General features: G+C 37.6%; 1 protein-coding gene across 3 annotated transcripts in view; it reads right to left on the reverse strand.

The window, feature by feature from the left end:
• The window catches only part of LOC145528800 (uncharacterized), a 159,313-nt gene that overhangs the window by 44,085 nt on the left and 90,548 nt on the right, over positions 1-24,680 (reverse strand). For 2 of the 3 annotated variants that reach the window (XM_081547773.1, XM_081547774.1), the window contains one exon: positions 21,818-21,954. In XM_081547773.1, coding sequence (XP_081403899.1) covers positions 21,818-21,881 — 64 coding nt within the window. In that variant the 5' untranslated portion in view covers positions 21,882-21,954. Of the gene's footprint in view, positions 1-8,790; positions 8,845-21,817; positions 21,955-24,680 lie in introns of all 3 variants that reach the window. The other variant, XR_014070691.1, reaches the window with a different exon arrangement.

Genomic DNA, 24,680 nt, shown 5'->3' on the forward strand with positions numbered 1-24,680 from the left:
ACCATAGATACCTCATGCCTTTGTGAGTCAACGTTACTATGATATCTTGTCATTTTCACTTTGGGATTTTTATCTGCTACTTCAAGTTAAACAGGAAAGGCCTGAAATGTGTGTTTGTAAAATATATTCAGGACAACAGTTCTATTTTGGAACTCTTCACTGGTTAAATAAAAACCTTCCAACAACTGCTAGATAGGAGAGGGATACCAATCATTTCAGAAGCTGAGACATGTATGACGAGCTACGACTTCAGTTCTTGAAAAATAAGCCCATTGAAAGCTAGTTAGGGTTGTGTTACTCTAAATGAAATGCTAAACCTAAGCTGCATTCCCTGTCATCGGTAAGAAAGAATGTGCAGAGTGCCTCGGAGGATGCTATTTTGCTTGAATGTTATTATGAAGTGCCTTCATTTTTGAAGGAAAGATTTCTTCTTGCTTATATAATATCTGTAGTCTCATTTTGGTGCAATGCCTTCTCAAGTTCCCTGGAATGATTATAATGTTGTACCTCAACAAGCTTTTTTACACAGTGTACATGCCAGAGAAATCAGATATAGTGTTAAAATTCATCATGCACAATCTAGGAAATCGGGGCCGTGCAGTCATATCAGCACATGTTACAAGATATATTTCCATTTTTTTCATGTCCCTCTGAATTTATTTGACAGAATTTCAGAGGGGAAAATGTGTTTGCTGGAGGGCAGGTTGTTTTTGCTTCTTGGAGTCAGCAAAGATACTGAGAGCCTTTCAACTCTCTTTGCCATTATTTAAACCTCATCACCTCATATATCTAGCCACACTCTGCCTCAGCAGCAGTGGGCTTCCTTCCTAAACTTCCCTTTGTCTCAAGTGTCTCTCAAGACACTTCTAGGCAGATTTAGACATTTCAAAGTCACAGCTAGTCTTAAAACACCCTTAAACCAACACCCAGAAGGGAAGCAAAAATATATATACATATATATTTTAACCTAGCTCAATAGCCACCAGACCACATTCTCAAAGTCTCAAGTATCAAGTTTCTTCTATTATTTTTAAAAGTCCAATCCCACGACTCTTTGACCCCTTGAGCTACAATATCTCTTGTTTCTTGCCTTCAAAGGAAGGTTAAATCATAATGAGCATTTGATGATGATTTTACTTCCTCATCTTCCATTCAATCCTCAACCCACTGTAGCAATCTTATTCTGCTTTTACCACTTCAATAAAATTGTTGTTGCTCTCCTCTTGGCCTGTGATGACCTAATTCAGTGTCATTTTCAAACTTGGTCAACAATAGTATTTGATACTATTACCCAGTATCTTCTTCTTGGAATTACCCACTTCCCTGGCATCACTTCCTCCTGATTTTTCTTTTTATATCTCCCATAATTCCTTCTCAGCTCTGTCTACTGACTCCTCTCTTTACCACCTTAAATATTTATTAGAATTGCCTGGCGTGGCCTTTGCTCCTCTCCTCTGATTTGACACACTCTTCCTGAGCAATCTTATTCACATTCATGGCTCCAAAATCTCAATACATTAATGATTCTTCTCAAGCTCATTTTACCAACTGCTTCATGGTCATCTACACTCAATGGTTCCACAGAATCTCAAACTTAAGATGTCCAAAACTGAATACACCCTCCACTCCCCAAAGATGGCTCTTCTCTTTTGATTAACAAAACAATGATCCACAGAGTCAGAAAGCTGAAAGGAATCCCATCATGTTCCTCTGCCCAGACCACCATCGTTTCTCATCAAAATGACTGTGATATGTTTCTAACTGGTCATCCAGAATCTGTCATCACCCACCCCCTCTACCCTCCACTGTCCATCCTTGTGAAATCAAACTCTTCAAAAGCCCCCCAAATCTACAGGTTGAAGTCTAATTCCAGAGTAGAGTATACAAATTTGGGTTTTTTTGGAATTTCTGCTCCTATCTGCCTTTAAAAAATTATATCTTACACATCTTGGTCTCCTGACTGTTTCCATCTTTCTACTTTCCTCACATGCTTTCTATTCATTTGATAATGCTTCTTCTTATTACCCTGAAAAACTAATTCACTCTTCAAGCATCTACTCAAACACTACCTTCTTTGAAAAGTCTTTTCTAGCCTTTTCTAAAAATGTGAAGTGCTTCCTCTCTTGTGTCTTCTCCACAACTTGTTTATTCCTCTATGATAGCATTAATGACTTTGTTGTAACTGTTCTTACAGTGGAGGGCAGGAATGATGGTTTATTCATCTTTATATCTCCAAAGCTCAGAACCATGCCTCGCATATAATAAGAGCTTAATAAATGCTTTGAGAACAGAATGATGCAAGGGTCCTATATAATTCTCTACATTCCAGAGAATATGTCTATCTATGAATTTATGTGCAGTTTCCACCTGGAATCCCCATATTAGTTCTAAGGAGATGAAGCCTAGTACTCCTGATTTTAATGGTTCTCCTCACACTCACTGTCTGGTTGTTTCAGGCACATTTTGGAGAAATGAGAAGTTTTAGTCTGTCCAGTGTCACCCTCCTTCAGCCAATCAGAAATCCTACATTGGAAGATACTTTACAAAGCTGAATCTTACACATGCCAGGGGAAAATGAAGGTTAAGAGCCTTTTCTTTCTTAGCCTGTTGAACAGATATATCAGAAGGTTGTATCAGATTCTGTTGTTGTCAGAACATCTTCACCTGGATTTTCCCTCTGTTACAAGTCCAACCTCACGGAAGTTCTCTTAGGTGTGGCATTCCCTTTTCAATGTTATGTAACCCACAGGGCTAACCTCAAGGAAGATCACTAATGAGTCTTTCAACATGTCAAATAACTTTTTTATACCCTCTTTACCTAATCAAGAGACTCTATAGGTCTCTCTATGGCATAACCATACCCTAAATTATCCAGCCTATTACCATGAATCAAACCCATCACTCTACCGGAAGAATGAAGCTCCTTATTATCTTGAAGGGTTTAATCAACATGCATTAATACCATAACAGTAAGAATTTTCACATATTTGCCTTTTCTTTTAAGGATAGCACAGTAATTGGCACAAGCAGCTTCTCAGTATATATGTGATTTGAATGGAATGAATTTTGAAGGTCCATTATATAATACTATAAGCATATTTGTAATCCATTCTCACCTATCTCCATCCATGACACCACTCCAAAGTCACACACCCACTTTCTTTCCCACTTGCATCCTTTGCTTTAGTTAGGTTGCTTACTGTGAGGGACATTTAACTACCTATCAGGTATAATCAAACAGGAAGGCTAGGCTATTTGTTACCCTAGAAAATAAGTCCAAACCAGGTAGTTTAGAGTGGGCTGACTCTAGCATTAAATCCAGAGTTGACCCTGACACCTAGCAATATAAAATCTTATCTGTCAAAATCCTGTGTCCTTTAAGTGAGCTAAGTTTGCTATCTCCAAAGCAGAACACATTTAGTAATTTTGTTGAGGTCCTAAATTTCTGGCTTTTGCTTATGTTTACTGGCAAAATATACCATTTGTTAATTGTATCTTTTGTATAAATATTTTAGGTTTAGGGTGTTTTTCTTGATTCTATGGATACTTTATACTCTCTGAGAACTTCCATTTGGAACATGTTACTTAAGAAATAATTTATACACTGCCTTGAGGTTATACCCACTCAGTGATAATCCAAAAAGAAAAAAGACCAAAGGCCAAGATATGAAAAACCCAGAAGAGGATCTGTACTGCACAAGCCAAAATTCATTCTAATTGAACAGAGAGAAACTTAATGCCCATTACTGACAGGAAACAGGGAACTGGCTAATGAATGTGGTTGTACTTACAACAGACTTCACACTCTCTAATGAACAATTATCTTTTATACTTTGCTAGACAAGAGCTCCCTTTGCCTCCCAGTTTAACTCCTCCACAGAAGAGTACATTTGTTTTCCTGCCCTTAACCTTTTAAGCCAAATGGATATTAAAGCATTTTAATGTTTGCTTTGAAATCGGGCACATTAGTGTGCAACAGAACATCTGGGCATTAGTCCTTGTCCTCAAAGTTCGTTCCTGTTTTTTCCTCCTTGCTTTATATCCATCACTTGCTCATGAGTATGGGAAAGAATTTCGTCTTTAAAATGACATTCAGAGCTTACACATACTTACCAGTTAAACAGATACAATAATAACTGCAAACCTCAAACTTCTTTAAGGGAGAAACAAAGGAGAGAAGATTGACTAGGAAGTGTGGTTTCAGATGTTTTAAAAATAAAGAGAAGTGCTTGCTTTGGCAACACATATGTTAAAAAACAGAGAAGAATATTTGAAGGAAATATGTGAAATTTTAACATCTATTAAACATGATCAGGCATCGAAGGTGGCACAACAGTAAAGAATCCACCTGCTATTGCAGGAGATGCAAGAGACACGGGTATGATCCCTGAGTCGGGAAGATCCCCTGGAGTAGGAAATGGCAACCCGCTCCAGTATTTTTGCCTGAAAAAATTCCACGGAGAGAGGAGTCTGGTAGGCTATAGTTCAAGGGGTCGCAAAGAGTCAGACACAACTTAGCAACTCAACAACAACAAAATATGATTGGGAATAAGTGGTTGCCTATTACATTATTTTCTGGGTCTTTTTCTGTATATTTAGAATAAATTAATATTGGAAGAAATGGTCTATCTTCAGCTAGACAGACAATGGTCTGTCTTCAGCCAGACAAGACAAATTACAATAGCAATAAGATTTAGGATTTCCCACCTTCTAAATGTCCACTATTCTTTGTCAATTCCCATCTCTCATTAAACTCTAGTCCTACCTCCAGATTGACCAGTATTGCTACAAAACACCTTGAAACTGTTCACTGATTCCATCACAAATTCATTCTAATAGGTCTAAGTTAGACACTCACTGTTACTTAGCAACTCTTTTTATTCCTCCACTTTAATCAACTGTTATCATGTTACCCACTTGAACTCTCTCAAAGTCTTTCTACTTTGCTCTGACCTCAACACCCACAAAGCTTCCCAGGTGGCTCAGTGGTAAAGAATCCACCTGCCAATGCAGGAGCCACAAGAGATGTGGGTTCGATCTCCGGGTCAGGAAGATTTCCCGGAGAAGGAAATGGCAACTCACTCCAATATTCTTGCCTGGAAAATTCCGTGGACAGAGGAGCCTGGTGGGCTACATTCCATGGCAGTCACAAAGAGCTGGACATGACTGAGCAACTGAGCACACATACCAGTATTCTTACCAGGATAATCAAAGAGTTGAGCACAAGCATGCACAATACCCTTATCTTATTTCCAGAAAGATCTTTGCAAAATTTGTTGAGCTTTCCTAACCTTCTTAGCTTCAAGGGTACTTTTCAAGGTAAATGCCTTAAATTCATGCTTTCCATTGCTATGATATTTCTCCACAAATTCCAGGTGTGGTACCATATTTTGATATCTTGTTCATAGAATTAACAAGATTAAGGTTATGGAAGAGTTCAGTATGTCCTATAACATTGCTTCAAGCATCTGGGCACGGGAAGCAGACCCCAACATGATCCTTCTTCCCAGAGCATGTCCACTTCCTAGTGTTTCACAACTTTGAATAATCATCTTCTCTTCAGTGCAGGAGAGACATATGACCTGATTCTAGAACGTGTAAAAGGTGATGGGATGTCATACCCATGTTTACATTACATCACACAATATTCCATCTTAGCAGTCTGGAGTAAGAGATTCTCCTTGTTGTCCTAATAAAACAAGTAGCTGTACTGAGAAGGCTATGTGGCAAGAAACCGTGGGAGGGCTCTAGCCAACAGCCAATAAGGAGTCTGGGCCCTTCGTAATACCTCTTCAAGGAAATGAATCCTACCAACTTGAATGAGCCTGGAAGCAAATTCTTCCAAGTGGAATCTCCAGATGAGAATCCAGCCCAGCCAACACCTTGGATGCAGTCTTGTGAAACCCTGATCAGAAGGCCCAGTTAAGCTTTGTCTAAACTTTTGACCACTGAAACTATGAGATAACAAATAAGTACTGGATTAAGCCAAGTTTGTGAAATTATGAAAAATAATACTCTGGGTTAGAGGAATTCCCTCTGAGGTGCTGCCACAGAAAAGCAGAGGTTCAATGATATAAGACAGGAAGAGTCATGGAAGTTTGTTTTTACTTAATAGTAGAGAGAACATACATATTCAGTTTAGCACACAAGCAGTAAACATTAATAATTTTGAAACCTTACTATGGGCCAGTGCTCTGCTGAGCACTCTGAATGTACTGTCTCATTTAATCCTCACAACAACAACTTATGAGGTAGGTATCATTGTGACTCCATGTCAGAGATGAGAAAATTAAAGCAGATCAATGCCAAATGATTTGTCCAAGACCACACAGCATGTAACAGACAGTACTAAAATCAAACTCCAGCCTCTCTCTTCCTGAGTCTTAGCTCTTAACCATCACCACAATGAGGGTGTGTGCATGCTAAGTAGCTTCAGTCATGTCCAGCTCTTTGCGACCCCCTGGACTGTAGCCCACCAGGCTCCTTTGTCCATGGGATTCTCCAGGCAAGAATACTGGAGTGAGTTGCCATTTCCTTCTCCAGGGGATCTTTCCAACTCAGGGATCAAACCTGAGTCTCTTACGTCTCACTGCATTGGCAGGCAGGTTCTTTACCACTAGCGCCACCTGGGAAGCCCCTCAGTGAGGATAATGAAGATCAAGACAGAGAGCGCTAGGTGGGAAAGGTGATTAAAGACCAAAAGGATAGAGATATAGACAGACACAGGGCAAAAACAACCAGCCACTTTGAGGTAAGAAGAAAGCAGGCAGCAACATTTTTCAGAACAACATAAATTACCCATTTTTAATAATATCATTGGAAAAATAATTCTAAAAATTACCTTTAAGTAAAGAAGTTATACCCTTGGGCAGAAGACAGTGGGCAAAAATAATATGCAGCACACAGACGAGGATCAGAGGAAGGTCAGCTAAACTTGGCCACTATAAGAACATTCAAACCAAACAAGAACAAAAACTATTTCTCTGATAAAGAGTTTTCCCTAAGAAACTGGAAATGTATATCAAAAACCATTGTCCAGTTTCATACTTTGTGGTATTAAACTGTATGAACTGAAGTTCTCCTTCCAGACTAGGGAATCAGACATTGTCCAGAAATTCCTTTGTTCCTTAATAAAGTTCTAAATTAGAGAGCTCCTCATATTGTTCTAGATGAACAACTGGATTGAGGTGGCTCAAATGGTAAAGAATCTAACTGCAATGCAGGAGACCCAAGTTCAATCCCTGGATCGGGAAGATCTCCTGGAGAGGGGAATGGCTACCCACTCGAGTATTCTTGCCTGGAAAATTCCATGGACAGAGGAACCTGACAGCCTACAGTCCATGGGGTCGCAAAGAGTCAGACACAACTGAGCAACTAACACTTTCACACTTTTACTTTCAAGATTCTTAGCCAACATTCTCATGGTCAGAGTAGGCAAAACCCTTTATTCGAGTCTATAGTAACAAGGTGTGTTTCTGCCCAGGTAAGTTTATTTTATAAGACATGCATGGTATGATCCAAAAAGGTGAATCAGAATCAGCTCTCAGTATTTCACAGGAAAACACAACAAGCCCAGATGGCAGAAGATCTAAGAACGCAGCCAAGACCAAAGCTGAAGATCAGTAACCAGAGAAAGTGGTTACTAAGGGGAGCAAGTAGGTAAGAAGCAGACTCAAATGTGAGCCAAGTATGGAGTCAGTCTGCTTGCCTTTGCTCCAGACCTCCTTTTCCTTGGTTAAGCAAGACCCTAGTCAGATAACATCCTATCCAGCTGGACGGTAGCCTTGCCTACTAAATTAACTACCTCAGCAATACTGCTGGATTAGTATCCCTCAAAACGTGGTTTATGTCCTTGGCCGACACACTCTGAAAACAAAGCAAGAGCGGCAAGCCTTCTCTGAGCAAGCAGTTTACAACCACGTTTTTCTTTCACAAAAGACAAACATTGCTGAGGCATGCAACTACTTCCAGTGGCACTGGATCCATGACCAAAATGATGCTTTCCAGACTGTCACGCACTTATTGAATCCTACGTCTGTGTAGTAAATGATAAAGGACTCTTCCCATGGACACGTTGCCTTCTTGCGTTGGAATAGTTCTGTTCAATGCCAGATGAGCAGTTGCATGTAATCGGTTAGGACTTCTGATCTGCAGCCTGGATGTAAAGTGGTTGGTTAGTAGAAAACATGTCTCAGAAATGTGGCGTGAGAAGTTTCATAGTGGCTGTAAGACATCCTAACTAAAGCCATGCCAGCTAAACTCCTATCAGGTTGCAATTGAATCTTTCTCAGCCTCATCTTTGTTCCCACCATGCTCCTGTCTGGGATCACTTGCTATTCATTTTGGCCCCCAACTCAGCTTTGCTCCTAGGACTTTTGATCTGTTCTCATCTTACTATTTCATTTTTTGTTCCTAACTCAGCTATCCCCTTATAATTGGACATGATTCTGCCCCAAACTCAGCCATGCCCATATTGCTCTACTGAAACTGCTCAGGTCAAATGAAATGAAAATTTCATCGTAATGAAAATACAATTCAATTTTTTCTGTAGTTCTTAGTATACCTCTTTGCCGGTTTGACACTTATGACACTTCCTGTTTCCTTAAACTCTCTGTTTCCATTACATTGCTCCTTTCTAGTTTTTCTCCTGCCTCTTACTCCTCCTGTTGATCTCTCTCCTCTGTGCTTCCTCTGATTAATAGTTAAGTGTCTTCCTCAGAACCTAACAGTCTTCATCCCATTACCATAAGGGTATGACATCCATGCCTATAGTATCAGTTCATTGGATACCTTTATGGTCTTTACTTCTTGCTCAAAACATATTATTTCACTTGGATGTGGAATCTAAAAAAAAACAAAACAAATGAATAAGTGTAACAAAATAGAAACAGTGTCCTAGATACAGAGAATAAAACCTATTTTTTCCCTGTAATAAGGGTGGCAAGGGGATGCGTGAAATAGGTGAGAAAAATAAAGAGATGCAAACTTCCAGTTACAAAATAAATGAGTCATGGGGATGGTATGTATAGCACGGGGAATATAGTTAATAATAATACAATATCTCTGTATGGTGACAGATGGTAACTAGATTTATTGTAGTGATCATTTTGTAATATATACAAATACTAAATCACTGTGTTATGCACCAGGAACAAATATACTGTTTTAGGTCAACTATACTTACAAAAAAAGAAAACTAGACTCATAATTATTTACCTACTGCAAACTTCTTTAACTCCATCTCCTAGAATTCCCCAAATACACCCCTTTTTTTTCCAGCTATACAGACTACTGTAAATCTGTGAATGTCTTCAAACCTCCCTAAAATGGGCTCTCCCACTCCAAAACTCCATTTTTTGTCTAGCTACTTCCTATTTATCTTCAAGACTCTGTTCAGATGTCACCACTTCCAAAAAACCACTTCTAATTCACCCCTTTACTTCCAGGTCTAATTTCACTTTCATTTTGTGTTCCTCTACCAGTGCATTTATAATTCCACCCCACTAGACTATGAGATCCCTAAAAACAGAAAATTATCCATCAATCCATTCCTAGCATTCAACAGGCATTTAATAAACATATTTTTTAAAATAAAGAGGAATAGCAAATGAAGCAATGGACAAAGAATTAATCTCAAAAATACACAAGCAACTCCTGCAGCTCAATTCCAGAAAAATAAACGACCCAACCAAAAAATGGGCCAAAGAACTAAACAGGCATAGAAGACATACCGTGCCTAACAGTAGCCACAGAAGACATACAGATGGCTCCAAAGAAGCCATCTGTATGGCTTCTCCATACAGATGGCTAACAAACACATGAAAAGATGCTCAACATCACTCATTATTAGAGAAATGCAAATCAAAACCACAATGAGGTACCATTTCACGCCAGTCACAATGGCTGCTATCCAAAAGTCTACAAGCAATAAATGCTGGAGAGGGTGTGGAGAAAAGGGAACCCTCTTACACTGTTGGTGGGAATGCAAACTAGTACAGCCACTACGGAGAAAAGTGTGGAGATTCCTTAAAAAACTGGAAATAGAACTGCCATATGATCCAGCAATCCCACTGCTGGGCATACACACCGAGGACACCAGACTTGAAAGAGACACGTGTATGCCAATGTTCATCGCACCACTGTTTACAATAGCCAGGACATGGAAGCAACCTAGATGTCCATCAGCAGATGAATGGATAAGGAAGCTGTGGTACATATACACAATGGAATATTACTCAGCCATTAAAAAGAATACATTTGGATCAATTCTATTGAGATGGATGAAACTGAAGCCCATTATACAGAGTGAAGTAAGCCAGAAAGAAAAACACCAATACAGTATACTAATGCATATATATGGAATTTGAAAGATGGTAACGATAACCCTATATGCGAGACAGAAAAAGAGACACAGACGCATAGAATAGTCTTATGGACTCTGTGGGAGAAGGTGAGGGTGGGACAATCTGAGAGAATAGCATTGAAACATGTATATTATCATATGTGAAACAGAACACCAGTCCAGGTTCAATGCATGAGACAAGTGCTCAGGGCTGGTGCAATGGGATGACCCAGAGGGATGGGGTGGGGAGGGAGGTGGGAGGGGGGTTCAGGATGGGGGACACATGTAAACCCATGGCTGATTCATGTAAATGTATGGCAAAAACCACTACAATATTGTAAAGTAATTAGCCTCCAACTAATTGTATTTTACAAATTACAAAGTAATTTGTAAAATAAATACATTAAAAAAAGAAAAAATTAAAGTTTTTATTGAATTTGCTAAAAATAAAAAATAAAATAAAATAAAGGGGAAAAGAAAAGAAAGGGAGGAGAGGAAGGTAGGTTTGAAAAACCTATCTTAGAAATTAAATTTCAGGTTGATTATTGGAAGACAAATGCAGCTGGAAAGTTAATGGCCTAACTATGCCCCACCTAAATTAAGTAAATTCTGAATCTTGTAGACATCAATTAATAAAATGGAATCTAACTTCTAGAAGAATCATCTGCCTCCTTCAAGCACCAATTGATAAAAATAGCCCCAAGATAGTACAAAGTCTGTTCCAGCCACATCTCCTTATAGGAGATTGTTAACAGTAAGAAAATGAATCAACCAAAGGGACCTGAGGAAGGGTCTTGGAATTAAAAGAAAAAGAAGAAGCCCTATAGTGGAACTTCTTGGAGTCATTTTATCCAAATCAATTCTGAAGTTAAAGCTGTCTTGTTCTTTACTAATTCCAGAGACAGCCACTCTACATTCATTGTTGTAATTATTAGGAGCTATTCACACAAGAATATTTGTGTGAGTGTATATGTCTGTGTGTCTGTGTGTCTTTTTATTATTAGAATATGTCTATTTATTAGAGTCATTCAGGATCTATGATTAACAGATGTGTTGAAAATTTAGTAATGTTCCCTCTTGTACTTTATCCTAAACCTTCCTTACTAAGGGTTTGCACATACAGAAATATTATCAGCCTTTTGATTTTATTCCCAATTTCCAACCTAATAGGTTGCCTTGACTTCTATGCCATTAACTCAACACAACTAAAAATAAACTCATCTTTCTTGTCTTCCTTACATCAGTTCAGTTTCAGTTCAGTCGCTCAGTCGTGTCTGACTCTTTGCGACCGCATGAATTGCAGCACGCCAGGCCTCTCTGTCCATCACCAACTCCCGGAGTCTACCCAAACCCATGTCCATCGAGTCGGTGATGCCATCTAACATAGACTTCACCAACTGAATCCTCTAATTCTATTATGTTGTTAGGTGAAGTCTCTCAGTCGTGTCCAACTCTTTGCAATCCCAAGGACTGTAGCCCGCCAGGCTCCTCTGTCCATGGAGTTATCCAGGCAAGAACACTGGAATGGGTTGCCATTTCCTTCTCCAGGGGGTCTTTCCCACCCAGGGATCAAACCCAGGTCTTCCGCACTGCAGGCAGACTCTTTACTGCCTCAGCCACCAGGGAAGCCATTATGTTCTTAGCTTTCTTATAATTCCCTATGCTCCAAACTCAAATTATCTTTAACCTCTCCCTCTCCAACACTCTTAATACATACAAACATGTTCAGTCAATTATGGAGCCCTATCAAATATAATTCTAAAGCTCATCTTAAATTTATCTCTAATTTTTAATTTTCATTGATGTCATCATAGTTCATGTCCTTATTTCTAACCCATACAATTTTTTTTTCTAATCTACACAATGCTTTTTCCTAATCTATATTATTGTCTAATAGTATAATCCATATCATTTTCTAGTCTATATTATTGCAACAGCCTTCTAACTTCTAATCTTCAATCCTTTTCCACTTTATCCAATGCTACACATTGCTGCCAAAATAATCTTCTTAAATCTGTTCCTACAAAGCAGAGTTCTGATTGTGTCACTTCGTGACACTTGTAAGAATATCAAATGAAGGTAAGATGGCACAATTCAAAATATTTTTGAAACTCAAAATTGCTTACTGAATAAAACTCAAGTGCCTTGTCACAGCATTCGGAGAATTACAGGATCATGAAATTGTTAAAAAAGGAACTTAAATATCATCTTGTACAAGGGCCCCAAGTTCTATCCCCAAGTATCCTTTCCTGTCTTATCTTTTTCATTACCTTTAACATGCCCTATACTCTAGTCAGATTAAACTTATTATCACTTATTTGACATTTATGCTTCAATGGCTATTCTCAAACTGTTTCCTCTGCCTGGAGTCCCTTCCCCTGAAATCTGTCAAAACGTACTCATCCTTATAAGTTCCAGGTCAAATGTCCCCTCTTTCATTAATCCTTCCCTGATCCCTGCAAATGAAAAGTCATCTATCCTCTAAACTTTTATAACCCTGTTTGAATCTTTTCTTAAGGCATTAGAGCATCCTACCCTATATTATAAATACCATAAGTATCTCTGCCATAATATACTGCCACTTGGCTATGAATTCCCAGAAGATAGAGACCTCAGTGTATTATTTGTATCCCCTCTAAATATTTTCTCCTACCCTTTAGGAAAAATAAATTACTATTTGTAAGTTGTTATTTACTCTGTTAAAAAAAATTGATGAAGTGAAAATTTTCAACTAAGATTTCTCTTTTTAATTACCAGCCACTATCATAATTTGGGGAAAGAATAATTTTGAAGCCTAGATTTACACCAAGTAGTACACGATGTCTCAGATTATTAAACAATTTTATTCAAAAAATATTTACATTCAAGAAGCTCTGTGCCAGTGGTTAGAAAATACAAAGATACAACCCTATTCATTAAGAAGAACATAGACTAATGAGATAAAACGAAATTTGTCATAACTGCAACACCAGTGTAAGCGCCATATGAGGAACAAATTGTTGAAAGCATTTAAACAAGTGTAAAACTCAAGGGGAAATCTCTAGGGGAGTGAGAAGCATATGGACTTAGAAGTCATTAAGGCTGTTTGAATCCTGGCTGACTTCTTATAAATAGTGTAATCATGGGCAAAACATTTAACTATGCTAGGTCTCAGATTTCTCAACTGTAAAATGGGAATAATACCTACATTTGGCTAATATTCCTAAAATATAGTAAGTGATCAAAAAAGACCTTCCCTCCTTCATTGCCTACAGATCTAAAAAAAATTCAAAGAAATACACCACAGCTCTGGATTAATTTTAGTTCAAAGTGTCAAATTTGGGATTATTTGAATCCTCTCACCACACTTCACAAGGACATCCCTAGGAGAAAGTAAAATGAAGCCAGAGTAATTAAAAGCCACAGTTCTGGGGCTATCACAGAGCCGCGGCTGATTCACTGAAAAGACTGAGAACTTCTTTGAGGGTGATAATTTCAGTTTGGGGTAGCAAAATCAAGTGCCATTAATCTAGTATATCAGAGTCAGTTCTATTCGGTTTCTCATGCTGATTAATAATTGAGGCCATATCTCACAATTACAAATATGCTTCAGCCCTGAAATGTTCCCAATAAATTTACCATTATTCTTAAATGAACGTTTTACTGTCAGAACACAGTTTCCTCTTTCTGTTATATTGGCATTGAGCAATATGTGTTTAAACAAGTCCAGTAAAAGCACCAAAATAGGTGTTTTATAAGACTTCAACATGCCATTGAGGAAAGTCCAGTTTTAATAAGCAGTTTAAGTCTTCCTCTTCCCAGCTTCCCAGCTTCTCTGGACCCCTTTTAGCAGCACAAACTTCTCCAAGTGGAGGAGAACCAGGCATTGCCCCAGACTGCTTACATTACAAACCTAAGGTGACATCAAACTCAATTATAAACCTAACTACCTGTTTCTAAGTCTGTTGTTTCTCTCAATTCCATGGCCTTGAGATTAATGGCAATCCTAAAGCAGGCTGGATTCTGGGTGAGGATCAAAGAGCCATCAGAATTCACTGTTCTCTGAAAGGAGACAGAAAATCGGGATCTAGATCTTAAACAGCTCTCAATGTATATAGTGCCTGATTATCCACTCTCAAAGGTACCAACTCAATTTGATTTAGCACACATTTATCAAATGCCTATATGTGCCAGGAATTCTGATAAGCATTAAATATAAAAACACAAATAAGACAAAGTATGACTTCTAAGTGCTTATAAAACTGAAATGCTTAGGCAAGTTGTTACAGGCATGAACTTTTTTTAAAGTAAAATAAAATAAGACTTCAAGAATTGTAAAGGAAAAAACCCTGGAAGAGATGGCACGTGGGTTCTGCAGCCCATGGTGTCCAGGCCTAGGAACCAGGTCACCCACTTGAGCTCATCACTGTCCCTTATGATCCGGGTAGCTCTCTCCTGTGCTCTGCTCTAAACATAATATAACAACGTGGTTCCTGCCCTCAAGGCTAACAATTCAGGCTGAAGAGACAGTTTGTTCTGACACCTTCCTAAATAAGCTTCAAATGTACAAGAGAGAAGCCAGATCAAATCTAAAGAAGCAGCCTCAGAAACACAGTAAATCTATGATGACTGACTGACCTTACTTACGACCTATAAAAATCATTTTTCTTCCAAAGACAGTCAATGCACTCATAGTCACCATTGCGCCAAAGCAAGCAATGTAATCAATCTGTTTATTCCAAGCTGATACCTGGTCCAGATATAATATGGTTTAAATAACCTCAAACATGTTTCTAGTCTCCAGGAGAATTTGCATATTTTTGATGAGACTCATATACCATCTTAAAAAATACTTCATTCGTTCAACAAATAACTATTGAGCTCCTGGTACATGCATAACACTGTGCAAGGTATTAGAATGTATAAATAAAAAAGCTCTGCCCATGAGGTATTTACTATCAAAAATAAAATTTACAAAGTTAAAATTTAATATTTTTTATTTGCTTCTGATTGCATGTATTTATCCTAATTACATAATTAGATGCAATCATCCTGAAAACAAAAGGGAAACTGAATTTTATTTTAAGAAGGCTCTCAAGGCACAAGATTAAAAAAAAAAAAAAAACTAGTTTGTGAGCCAAATGCCAGAAGCCAAAATTTAAATATAAACTATCAATATCAAAAAAGACTACAAAAAGCAACAATAAAAGTTTATGTCTAGGGGTAAAAAGAAGTGGTTATCACAGAGTACATAGGAAAAAAAAACATAGTGTGTGATGTACTCCAAAACTCTAGGTATGGATGAAACCTGAAGGATTACCTAATAGCACTCCACAATTTTGTGGATTAAAAAAAATACCTTGATAATTAGTATCAAGGGAGACTCTGGTTCCTTGTCACACACTAAATATTTGTTCTTTCCATCATATATGCCAAAAATACTCACATTTTAAAGCCTCAAAGTATTATAGCTTTTATTTATACTGTCTGAACCACCTTAACTTGAATTACTAAACTATTCAAACTACTGTGACTACCAATGCACTGGCTGGTAAGATGTCACAACATTAGCCATTGCCATAGGGTAACAGGTATGTCTCTAAACTGTATCAGTGAAATTATGGGATGGGAAGAGCGATCATGGTACAAAGCTCAGTCCACGTTCTAATCTACTGAAACACTTACACACCCGTGCAATTGCCTTCCTCCTGTTCTAAGAGGTAGAAATGGTGTGATCGTTGGCTTAACGGTCACTTGGATTAAAACACTAATCCAAGAGCTTCTCAAACTGCTGTCACTTTCTTGTGCACTTGATATGGGCCCTCTAGCAATGCCAATCATATCCAGTTAGTCTGGGAGGCCACCCTGGATGCTGCAGCTTGATGCTCACTGCTTCCAGGACAACTCCAAACGCCCTTCTGCCCCACAGCTACATGGCTGCCTCCATGAAGATGAGTTAGTTCTTCTATAAGGCAGGCATCTTTCTGTTTCTTTTCTTTCAACTGCATAGCAAAAGTCCTTCTCCAATTGTCCCCAGTTGCTATACCAGAAGACATCGTGCTGCTGCTTTGAGACACTAGGATGGTTCTTTCATTGTAGATGGCGCTGATTCTAAAGAGGAAACTCTGTCTTCCTTTGCCTCTCCTCATACTGCAACCTCGCTCCCTGCTACCCCCCAAGAATACGCCCATCAGCTCAGAAAACTGTTGTTGGAAAAATCAGTCTTTCCCTCTTGCTATCTGCACCAGTGTCCTCACCCAGCCCATTCAACTTTTCAGCCTTGTCTTTCTCTTCAATTTTCATAATGTTATCTAGTCACACTTGGCATTATGGAAGATAGGTGCATAGCAAAGTAAGCAAAAATATTCTCTACATTCTTACATAGTTATTGACATTCTTTGTGGTATTATATTACAACCACCCACTGAAAAGTGCCATCATAGGCATTTTATATAAATAGCAGGAACTTTTTACTGTTATAACTTCATGACATTCAATGAGGAGATCAGAATCTTCCCAAAGTGCTGCAGAAAAACAAAAGTTGTTGCTTTGGGACTTTAGTTAAAAGTAAATAATAGTATGGATTACTCCTAATATTTATTACATACATAAACTGAATTCTTATTTGCATTAGAAACTTGAACAAGAGAAAGAATTTCAGGTTTGACTTGTATTTTCCTAATCTTCAATGGAGAGCTTATAATGTTTGATAGTGTCAACTCATTTTCCAGCCAGAGGTTAGATCACAAGAAAAGCATTAAACAAAAATATAGAGTTCATACTGGGGCTATTGAATCATCATTACAAGTTGCTCAAAGCTGCTTCTTGATCCAGAAGCCCTTTTCACAACTATGCCCTGGGAAAAATTCTTCTGGCTCTGAAAGCCTGGCATGTTCCTGCAAAAGTTATCTTTGCCATCCCCCTCTCTTCCAGCCATTCTAAATAAGAAAAACAAGCCTTTCCAGAAGACTGGCAGTGTAAGTGCCAAGTGTGTAGACTCTACAACTGGAAAACTTGGGAGTAGTTCCAACTCCGCCTAGCAGTGAGAACTTGGGCCACAGGCAGGACTAACTTTAGGACTCTCTGTGCCTTAGCTTTCTCATCCTCAAAATAATAATAGTACTCACCTAGATTGTCATAAAATATATGTATGTTGGTATATGTAAATCACTTAAACCAGTATTTAGCACATTGTAAATACTCAGCAAATTTGCTGGAAACATTACTATTGTGGTTGGGAGTGATTTGGGGGAATATTTCCACATTTCAGCCATTATCCATCTCACAAACACACAATACTTGATAATGACTTTACCTCCAGTTCAGGACTGCTAAGAAAATATTGAAGAGTATGGACTATTATTCAAGCAGTTATTCATACCAATGAAAATATATTATAGACAACAGTGTATACATACATGGACATACATGGTAACTTCATTTCTGAATTCAAAGATGATAGCACAGAGTGTATTAGCTAAAACTGTGAAGGAGCTGGGAGGCAGAGATGGAACTAAAGGTAAATCATCTGTAGTCATAAAAAGCACTTGGGGCCCAGGGAACAGACAAGGTGGGGCGAAGCCACAGGACCCACAAGGAGCCTATCCACTCTCATGGAACGGTCTGACAGCTGGGACCCATATTCTAAATTATGACTAATGATCTCCATGTCATAATTCTACCTTTTTACACGAATAAAAGTTGTAAGCCAGTCGTTCCAAGATGCACCAAGGGTACAGTCTACTTTCTACCTTAGTGTTTCATGAGGTGCACCTACCATCCTCTCACCTGGGCTACTTCACACCCCAACCAGATATGCAATAGAGAGGAAGTGAAACTCTGAAATTCCATCAAATCCCCATCACTTGTGTATCAAGGTCTAAAGACGAGAAGTAAGTAGGGTAGTAAATCTGGTGCTTCAACTTTACTGGATTGGTTGGTAAAAGAATAGGGATAGTAGGGAGTTGCTATTAAGAGAAATTTATTAAGGCTTTGAAATTCAAATATAATAAAAAAATTTTTTTTTAATTAAGATATCCAGTAAAGAACTACTGTACCGATTAGTACATTACTTTTGTATTGCTTCTGAGTTTGGGAATCATAAATCTTACTCTTTTATATTGCCAGAACTAACAGAAAGTCTTGTACTAAATAGACCACTGAGAAACATTTGTCATTAGTGATTATGATTGTATATGTGTGAATAATTTATGGTGCACTTTACACATGTATTGATATTTGAGTACTTTAAACACTTCAACTCTGATCTTCACAACAACCCTGAAAAATATAGGTAGCATTATTCTCTCTATCTAAAGAAACTGCATTTATGAGAGGGTAAATTTCTTAACCAAAACAAAACATTAAAAGTAGCAGGGCCAAGTTTCAAACCAAGGTACATATTGAAAATGCAATGTGTTCAAACCATAATATCCTGGAACATGCAACAGTAATGTTTCTCTAAGCACCAAAGTTCCCACCGGTGAATAAAATGCTCTTTTCTAAGTTCCTTTACAGAACACTTGCTGAGTTAAATAGTACATAAACCAGACACAGAGAACCATATTCCAGTTCACTGGTGATAAAGAATATTTACCCTAACAACTTTGAATATATTCCTTATAGTTAATTTGAACATGGCATTAGTTTGCAGTGCTAACTCATTAGAACTCAGAACTCCCTCCTTTTCCAACCCAAGTCAATATTACCATTAATCATATTCTCAGTAAAGAATTAAGATAACAAATCCCAAAATATTAGTTGCTTTTTATCATTTATTATAACAGTCCCATCATATACACATTCACAGGCTTATCCTCAATTAAGATCACTAAATTCTTTGAATTGTTAATCAGTTATAGCAGATTCTAAGTGAAGGATGAACCACATTTCATTACTCTGCTCAGACGCTCAGTATGTTGGATTCTTTGCGACCCCATGGACAGTAGCCCACCAAGCTTCTCTGCCCATGGGGTTCTCCAGGCAAGAATACTGGAGTAGGTTGTCATTTCCTTCTCCATGGGATCCAATCCAGGTATCAAACCCAGGTCTCTTGAGTCACCTACTTCAGCAGGTGGATTCTTTACCACTAGTTCCACTTGGGAAGACTGGATTCATTATTGTACTGACTATAAAAATCTTAATTTTCCAATAAGTGCTCCAGTATATACTTTCATTTTAGTTCTAGAAAATGGTTATCTGTGATGAAACATATGCAAATCATAAATGCTACCAAAATTACCAACTGATAACATTTTTTTAAGAGAAAATAAATTGAAGGTCTGTGGGTTACTAAGTCACTTCAGTCATGTCCAACTCTGTGCGATCCTATGGACTGTAGCCTGCCAGGCTCCTCTGTCCATGGGATTCTCCAGACAAGAATATTATAGTGGGCTGCCGTGCCCTTCTCCAGGGGGATCTTCCTGACCCAGGGATCAAACCCACGTGTCTTATGTCTTCTGCATTGGCAGGTGGGTCCTTTACCACTAGCGCCACTTGGGAAGCCAAGTAATGGTCTCTTAAATATCATTTTTTAGTGTTTCCTACTGAATCACTGAATTTTATTAATAGAAAGCACATTAGAAATACCTTATCCAAGTTTCTTTTTACAGATTAAAAAAAAATCAACAGGCTCAACAAGTCTAAGAACATAATGATAAAGTTTCAACCTTCTGCATAAAAGATGATAATAAGATTAGATTTTGTTAGAAAGAAATCTTCCTAAGTTTTCATTGTACTACTACTACTTCTTGCTTCATTCTTCTCACATAAAAACCAGGGTTGCACAATTTCTCTCTCATGAAATAATGGGACTTCATTAAAACTGAAAAATTATCCAAGTTCTTACAAAAACATGTATGTGACACATACTTCAGCTATGTACTATGAAGTTTAAAGTTTGTAATATAAAGAAGGGAGTTGATTTTAGACATATACAGAAGGTAGAATCAACAAGCTCTGATAATTGATAAGGTGGGGGAGATGAGAAATTGAGGTTTATACATCCTAGACAGCAGCTGGAAGAGGAAACACTGTAATAGGAAATTAGAGTTGAACTGATGGAGAGAATATGGGATGGGGAAAATATGGGTATTTTGAAAGTTGATGTGGAGCATTTTCACTGGATATTTTCTGAATGCAACTGGCTGGATGTATTGACATGGCAAAAACTTTTTAAAATTATCATCAGGTAGGACTTCATATGGCATCACCAATTCGATGGACATGAGTTTGAGCAAGCTCTAGGAGTTGGTGATAGATAGGGAAGCCTGGCATGCTGCTGTCCATGGGGTCACAAAGAGTCAGACACAACTGAGTGACTGAACTGAACTGAGAACTTCATATAAGCACTCACGTGTTTGAGTACTTACATAAAGAGAATAAACAATATGATTGATCATTTAAAATAAGATTAGGACAGGTTTATATCTGAGGTGAATAACATCTCATTTTAATAGTAATCCATTCTCAATCAGATGATAATTGTAAAAAGTATTATTCTATCCATTTATAATATTGAGTTAATAAACGTAGACATATAAGCTATAATAAATATCTTCTCTATAAATTATATGTGCAAGATTTATAGTCATTATCTTAATAAATACAAAATTCAAAACAGAAGTTTAGCATAGGTGAACTTGTTTAACCTATTAGAGTTCTCAGATGAGAGAGAAAATGTCATTAAGTAGGAACAAAACCCCCCAAGATTAGGTTAAGGGAAATGGAAAAGCAACAGTGACATCTGCTGTTTGTTTTTATAGTTTCCTTAGAATTATCTTACATTTCAAACCTTTTCCTTTGATTTTCTTCTATATTTATCAGTATTATATCTATAACATAAGAAATGCTATGCTGACTAGGCACATCCTGTCTACTCCACTGACTTGTTCCCATAAAATAATCTGAAGCAAACTATTTTTAAATATATGGTATGTCTCATGGACCTTTAAATAAACACATCTTTACTGAAATCAGAGATACCTATAAATCAGTAAATTTAGAACATATAATAATGTTGGGCTTCCCAGTGACACAGTGGTAAAGAATCTGCCTGCCAGTTCAGGAGACACAAGAGACATGGGTGCAGTCCCTGGGTTGGGAAGATCCCCTGGAGGAGGAAATAGCAATCTGCTCCAGTATTCTTGCCTGGGAAATCCCATGGACAAAGGAGGCTGGAGGGCTACTCTTCATAGAGACACAAAGAGTCAGACACGACTGAGTGACTGAGCATGTTATAATGTTATACACAAACTACTGAGAAGCTAATAGTCTTACCGCTGCTATTCTTTACATTTCATCAGTAAGGTTTTTACAAAAAATAAAATGACTTTACCTCTAATTTCTATGATATTATATGAAGCACAATGTAGTTACTATGACATTAGATTCCTCCGCAGAAGAACAGAGATGCACGACTTTAGGACTGAAAATCCAGGTTGCTTGCACCACCACCAGGACCAGTCTTACAAATAGGAGGTGTATGCAGAAGCTTACATGTCTCTCCCAGATGTGCAGCATCCCAGTATCCCGCCTCATGACGGCTGAACACCACAATCATAGAGTCACTTCCTTGGTTAATGAATTTGTTATGAAGTTACATGGCATAGTATTCCACAATATTCATTTTCACCCTAGAAGAATAAGACATTGGGCCATAAATGTTTATCTAGCTCCATGGGGGTGGTTAACGAAATTGATTTTCTGTTTGACAACCAACCAATGAGTGTTTTAGTTGAAGGAGAAAAGAGAATGGTTTTGTTGTTAGTACACTGGCCCAAGAGAGTAGGCAAGTTATGAGGAAAACTGACTAATCAAAGTGTAAGGACACTAAGTACTTGGTCGAGGGTAAGAAGGAAGGAAAACTTGACAGAAAAGAGAGGTAGAATAACACCACAGACAGACCTGAACAGCATTGCAATTTTGTTCAATTCCCAAAATACCCATAAAACAATCTTTACAAGAATATTGAGTAAGCAGTAAAAAAAAGATCTGAGAAACAATAAAAAACAAAGCACCAAGAATATTCCTCAATTCTTAAACCAGTGATACAAGACCAAAAAGACACAGGAAAAAATATGAGTACCAAGTACATTTATCTTACCTGAGCAGAGAGGCACTTGGTTTTTCTTATTTGGTATAAGAAGGAAGGGATGCTATTCATCTAAGGTATGACAAATGACATCCTTCCACTGACAGCACCAACCACAAAACAGAATCCATGGAAGCTGATCTCACAGTTCCATATAAGAGAAAACAATGTACATGTAAAAGTTACTGGTTTGATAAAAGAAAATTCTTTTTTAGATGACAATACAAAAATCCTCTATTGGAAAAAAAGCAGTTTTCATTCTAGGGAAAAGAGAACTTCAAAGGCTCATATAGGGGAGAGAGATCATTTGTTCTGTTTATTCTTGTTTGAACAGACACATTATAAAATGCTCATCAATTAGGATAAACATTCAGAAGCAAACATTTCTGTTCTCTTAATCCTGACATTTGAAGAAAATTTATAAAGAACCTTTATATAAAATAAATCTCAGATATTCAATAAAGGCAGTATAGCTCAGGAATCTAAGTGAAAGTGAAAGTGAAGTCGCTCAGTTGTGTCCAACCCTTTGCAACTCCATGGACTGTAGCCTATCAGGTTCCTCCATCCATGGGATTTTCCAGGCAAGAGTACTGGAGTGGGTTGCCATTTCCTTCTCCAGGAGATCTTCCCAACCCAGGGATTGAACCTGTGTCTTCTGCATTGTAGGAAGACGCTTTACCATCTGAGCCACCAGGAGGTCCTAAGGAATCTAAGATCATGATGAATATCTCAAGCCAAAGAAGAAATGTCTTTTAATGAAATCATTAGATGGTCATTTAATGTCAAAAACAGCATCATCAAGCAGATGAACAAAATTATCACTGGAGAATACACTGGATATATTAATACAAAGATGAGTGAGTCATGTATTCTGCTCCACAGAGTTTTCAATAGACAAATAATGCATAGACATATGCAAAAGAAAAGTTATTCTTGTCTGTGATTTTCTGGTCCTGTATCACTGGTTTAAGGAATCTTCTTGACTCTTTTCTTTTCGTTGGCTCATTCTCTGTCACTATACTCAATGTCCATGTAAAACTTGTTTTATGGGCATTTTGTAATTTACTGATAAAGAGTTCAAAGTAATCTAACTTTACACCTAAATTAACTAGAAAAAGAATAACAAATGAAGCTCACAGTAAGTAAAAGAAAACAAATTAAGATTCGAGTGAAACTTAATAAATAAAATAAGACTAAAAGGACAACGGAAAAGTGCAATGAAATTAAAAGCTGGTTCATTGAAAAGATGCCAAACAGCCAAAACAATCTTGAGAAAGAACAACAAAGATGGAGACATCACACTTCCTGATTTCAAGCTAAATAACAAAGCTATACCAATCAAAACAGTATGGTAATGGCACAAAAACAGACACATAGATCAACAGAACAGAATAGAGAGACCAGAAGTAAACCCATGCACTATGGTAAATTAATTTATGACAAAAGACTTAAGAATATACAACGGCAAAAGGATAGTCTCTTTGATAAATGTGTTGAGAACACTGTACAGCCACATGCAAGAAAAAATAGACTATTAACATATGCTACACGCAAAAATCAACTCAAAATGAATTAAAGGTTTGAACATACAACCCAAAACTGTAAGTCTCCTAGAAAGAAACCTAGGCAGTAAACTCCTTGGCATCAGTCTTGGAAATGGTTTTTTGCGTCCGAATTTAAAAGCAGAGGTAATAAAAGCAAAAATAAGAAGGTGGGACTACATCAAACATAAAAGCTTCTGCAGAGCAAAGGAAATCATCAAAAAAATCAAAAGGCAACCTACTGAGTGGGAGAAAATATTTGCGAAACATCTACCTGATAAGGAGGTAAAAAAATATTACAAAAAAAGAGCTCACACAATTCAATAACAAAAAAAAAAAAACCTGATTTCATAAATGAACAGAGGATCTGAATAGGCATTTTCCCAAAGAAGACATTCAGGTGGCCAACAGACACATGAAAAGATGCTCAACATCACTAATCATCAGGCAAATGCAAATCAAACCACAATGAGATATTACTTCACACACGGCTATTATCAAAAAAGACAACAGACAACAAGTGCTGGCAAGAATGTGAAGAATAGGGAGCCCTCATGTACCATTGCTGAGGATGTTAACTGGTGCAATCATTATGGAAAATAATATGGAGGTTCCTCAAAAAATTAAAAATAGAACAAGTGTATGACAAAGCAATTCCACTTTTGACTATATATCCAAAGAAAATGAAAACAGAAATGGGAAAAGATATATGCACCCTTGTGTTCAT

This window comes from Giraffa tippelskirchi, chromosome 12 (assembly GCF_054371585.1).
Source record: "Giraffa tippelskirchi isolate mGirTip1 chromosome 12, T2T-mGirTip1v1.2.pri, whole genome shotgun sequence".
NCBI lineage: Eukaryota > Metazoa > Chordata > Mammalia > Artiodactyla > Giraffidae > Giraffa > Giraffa tippelskirchi.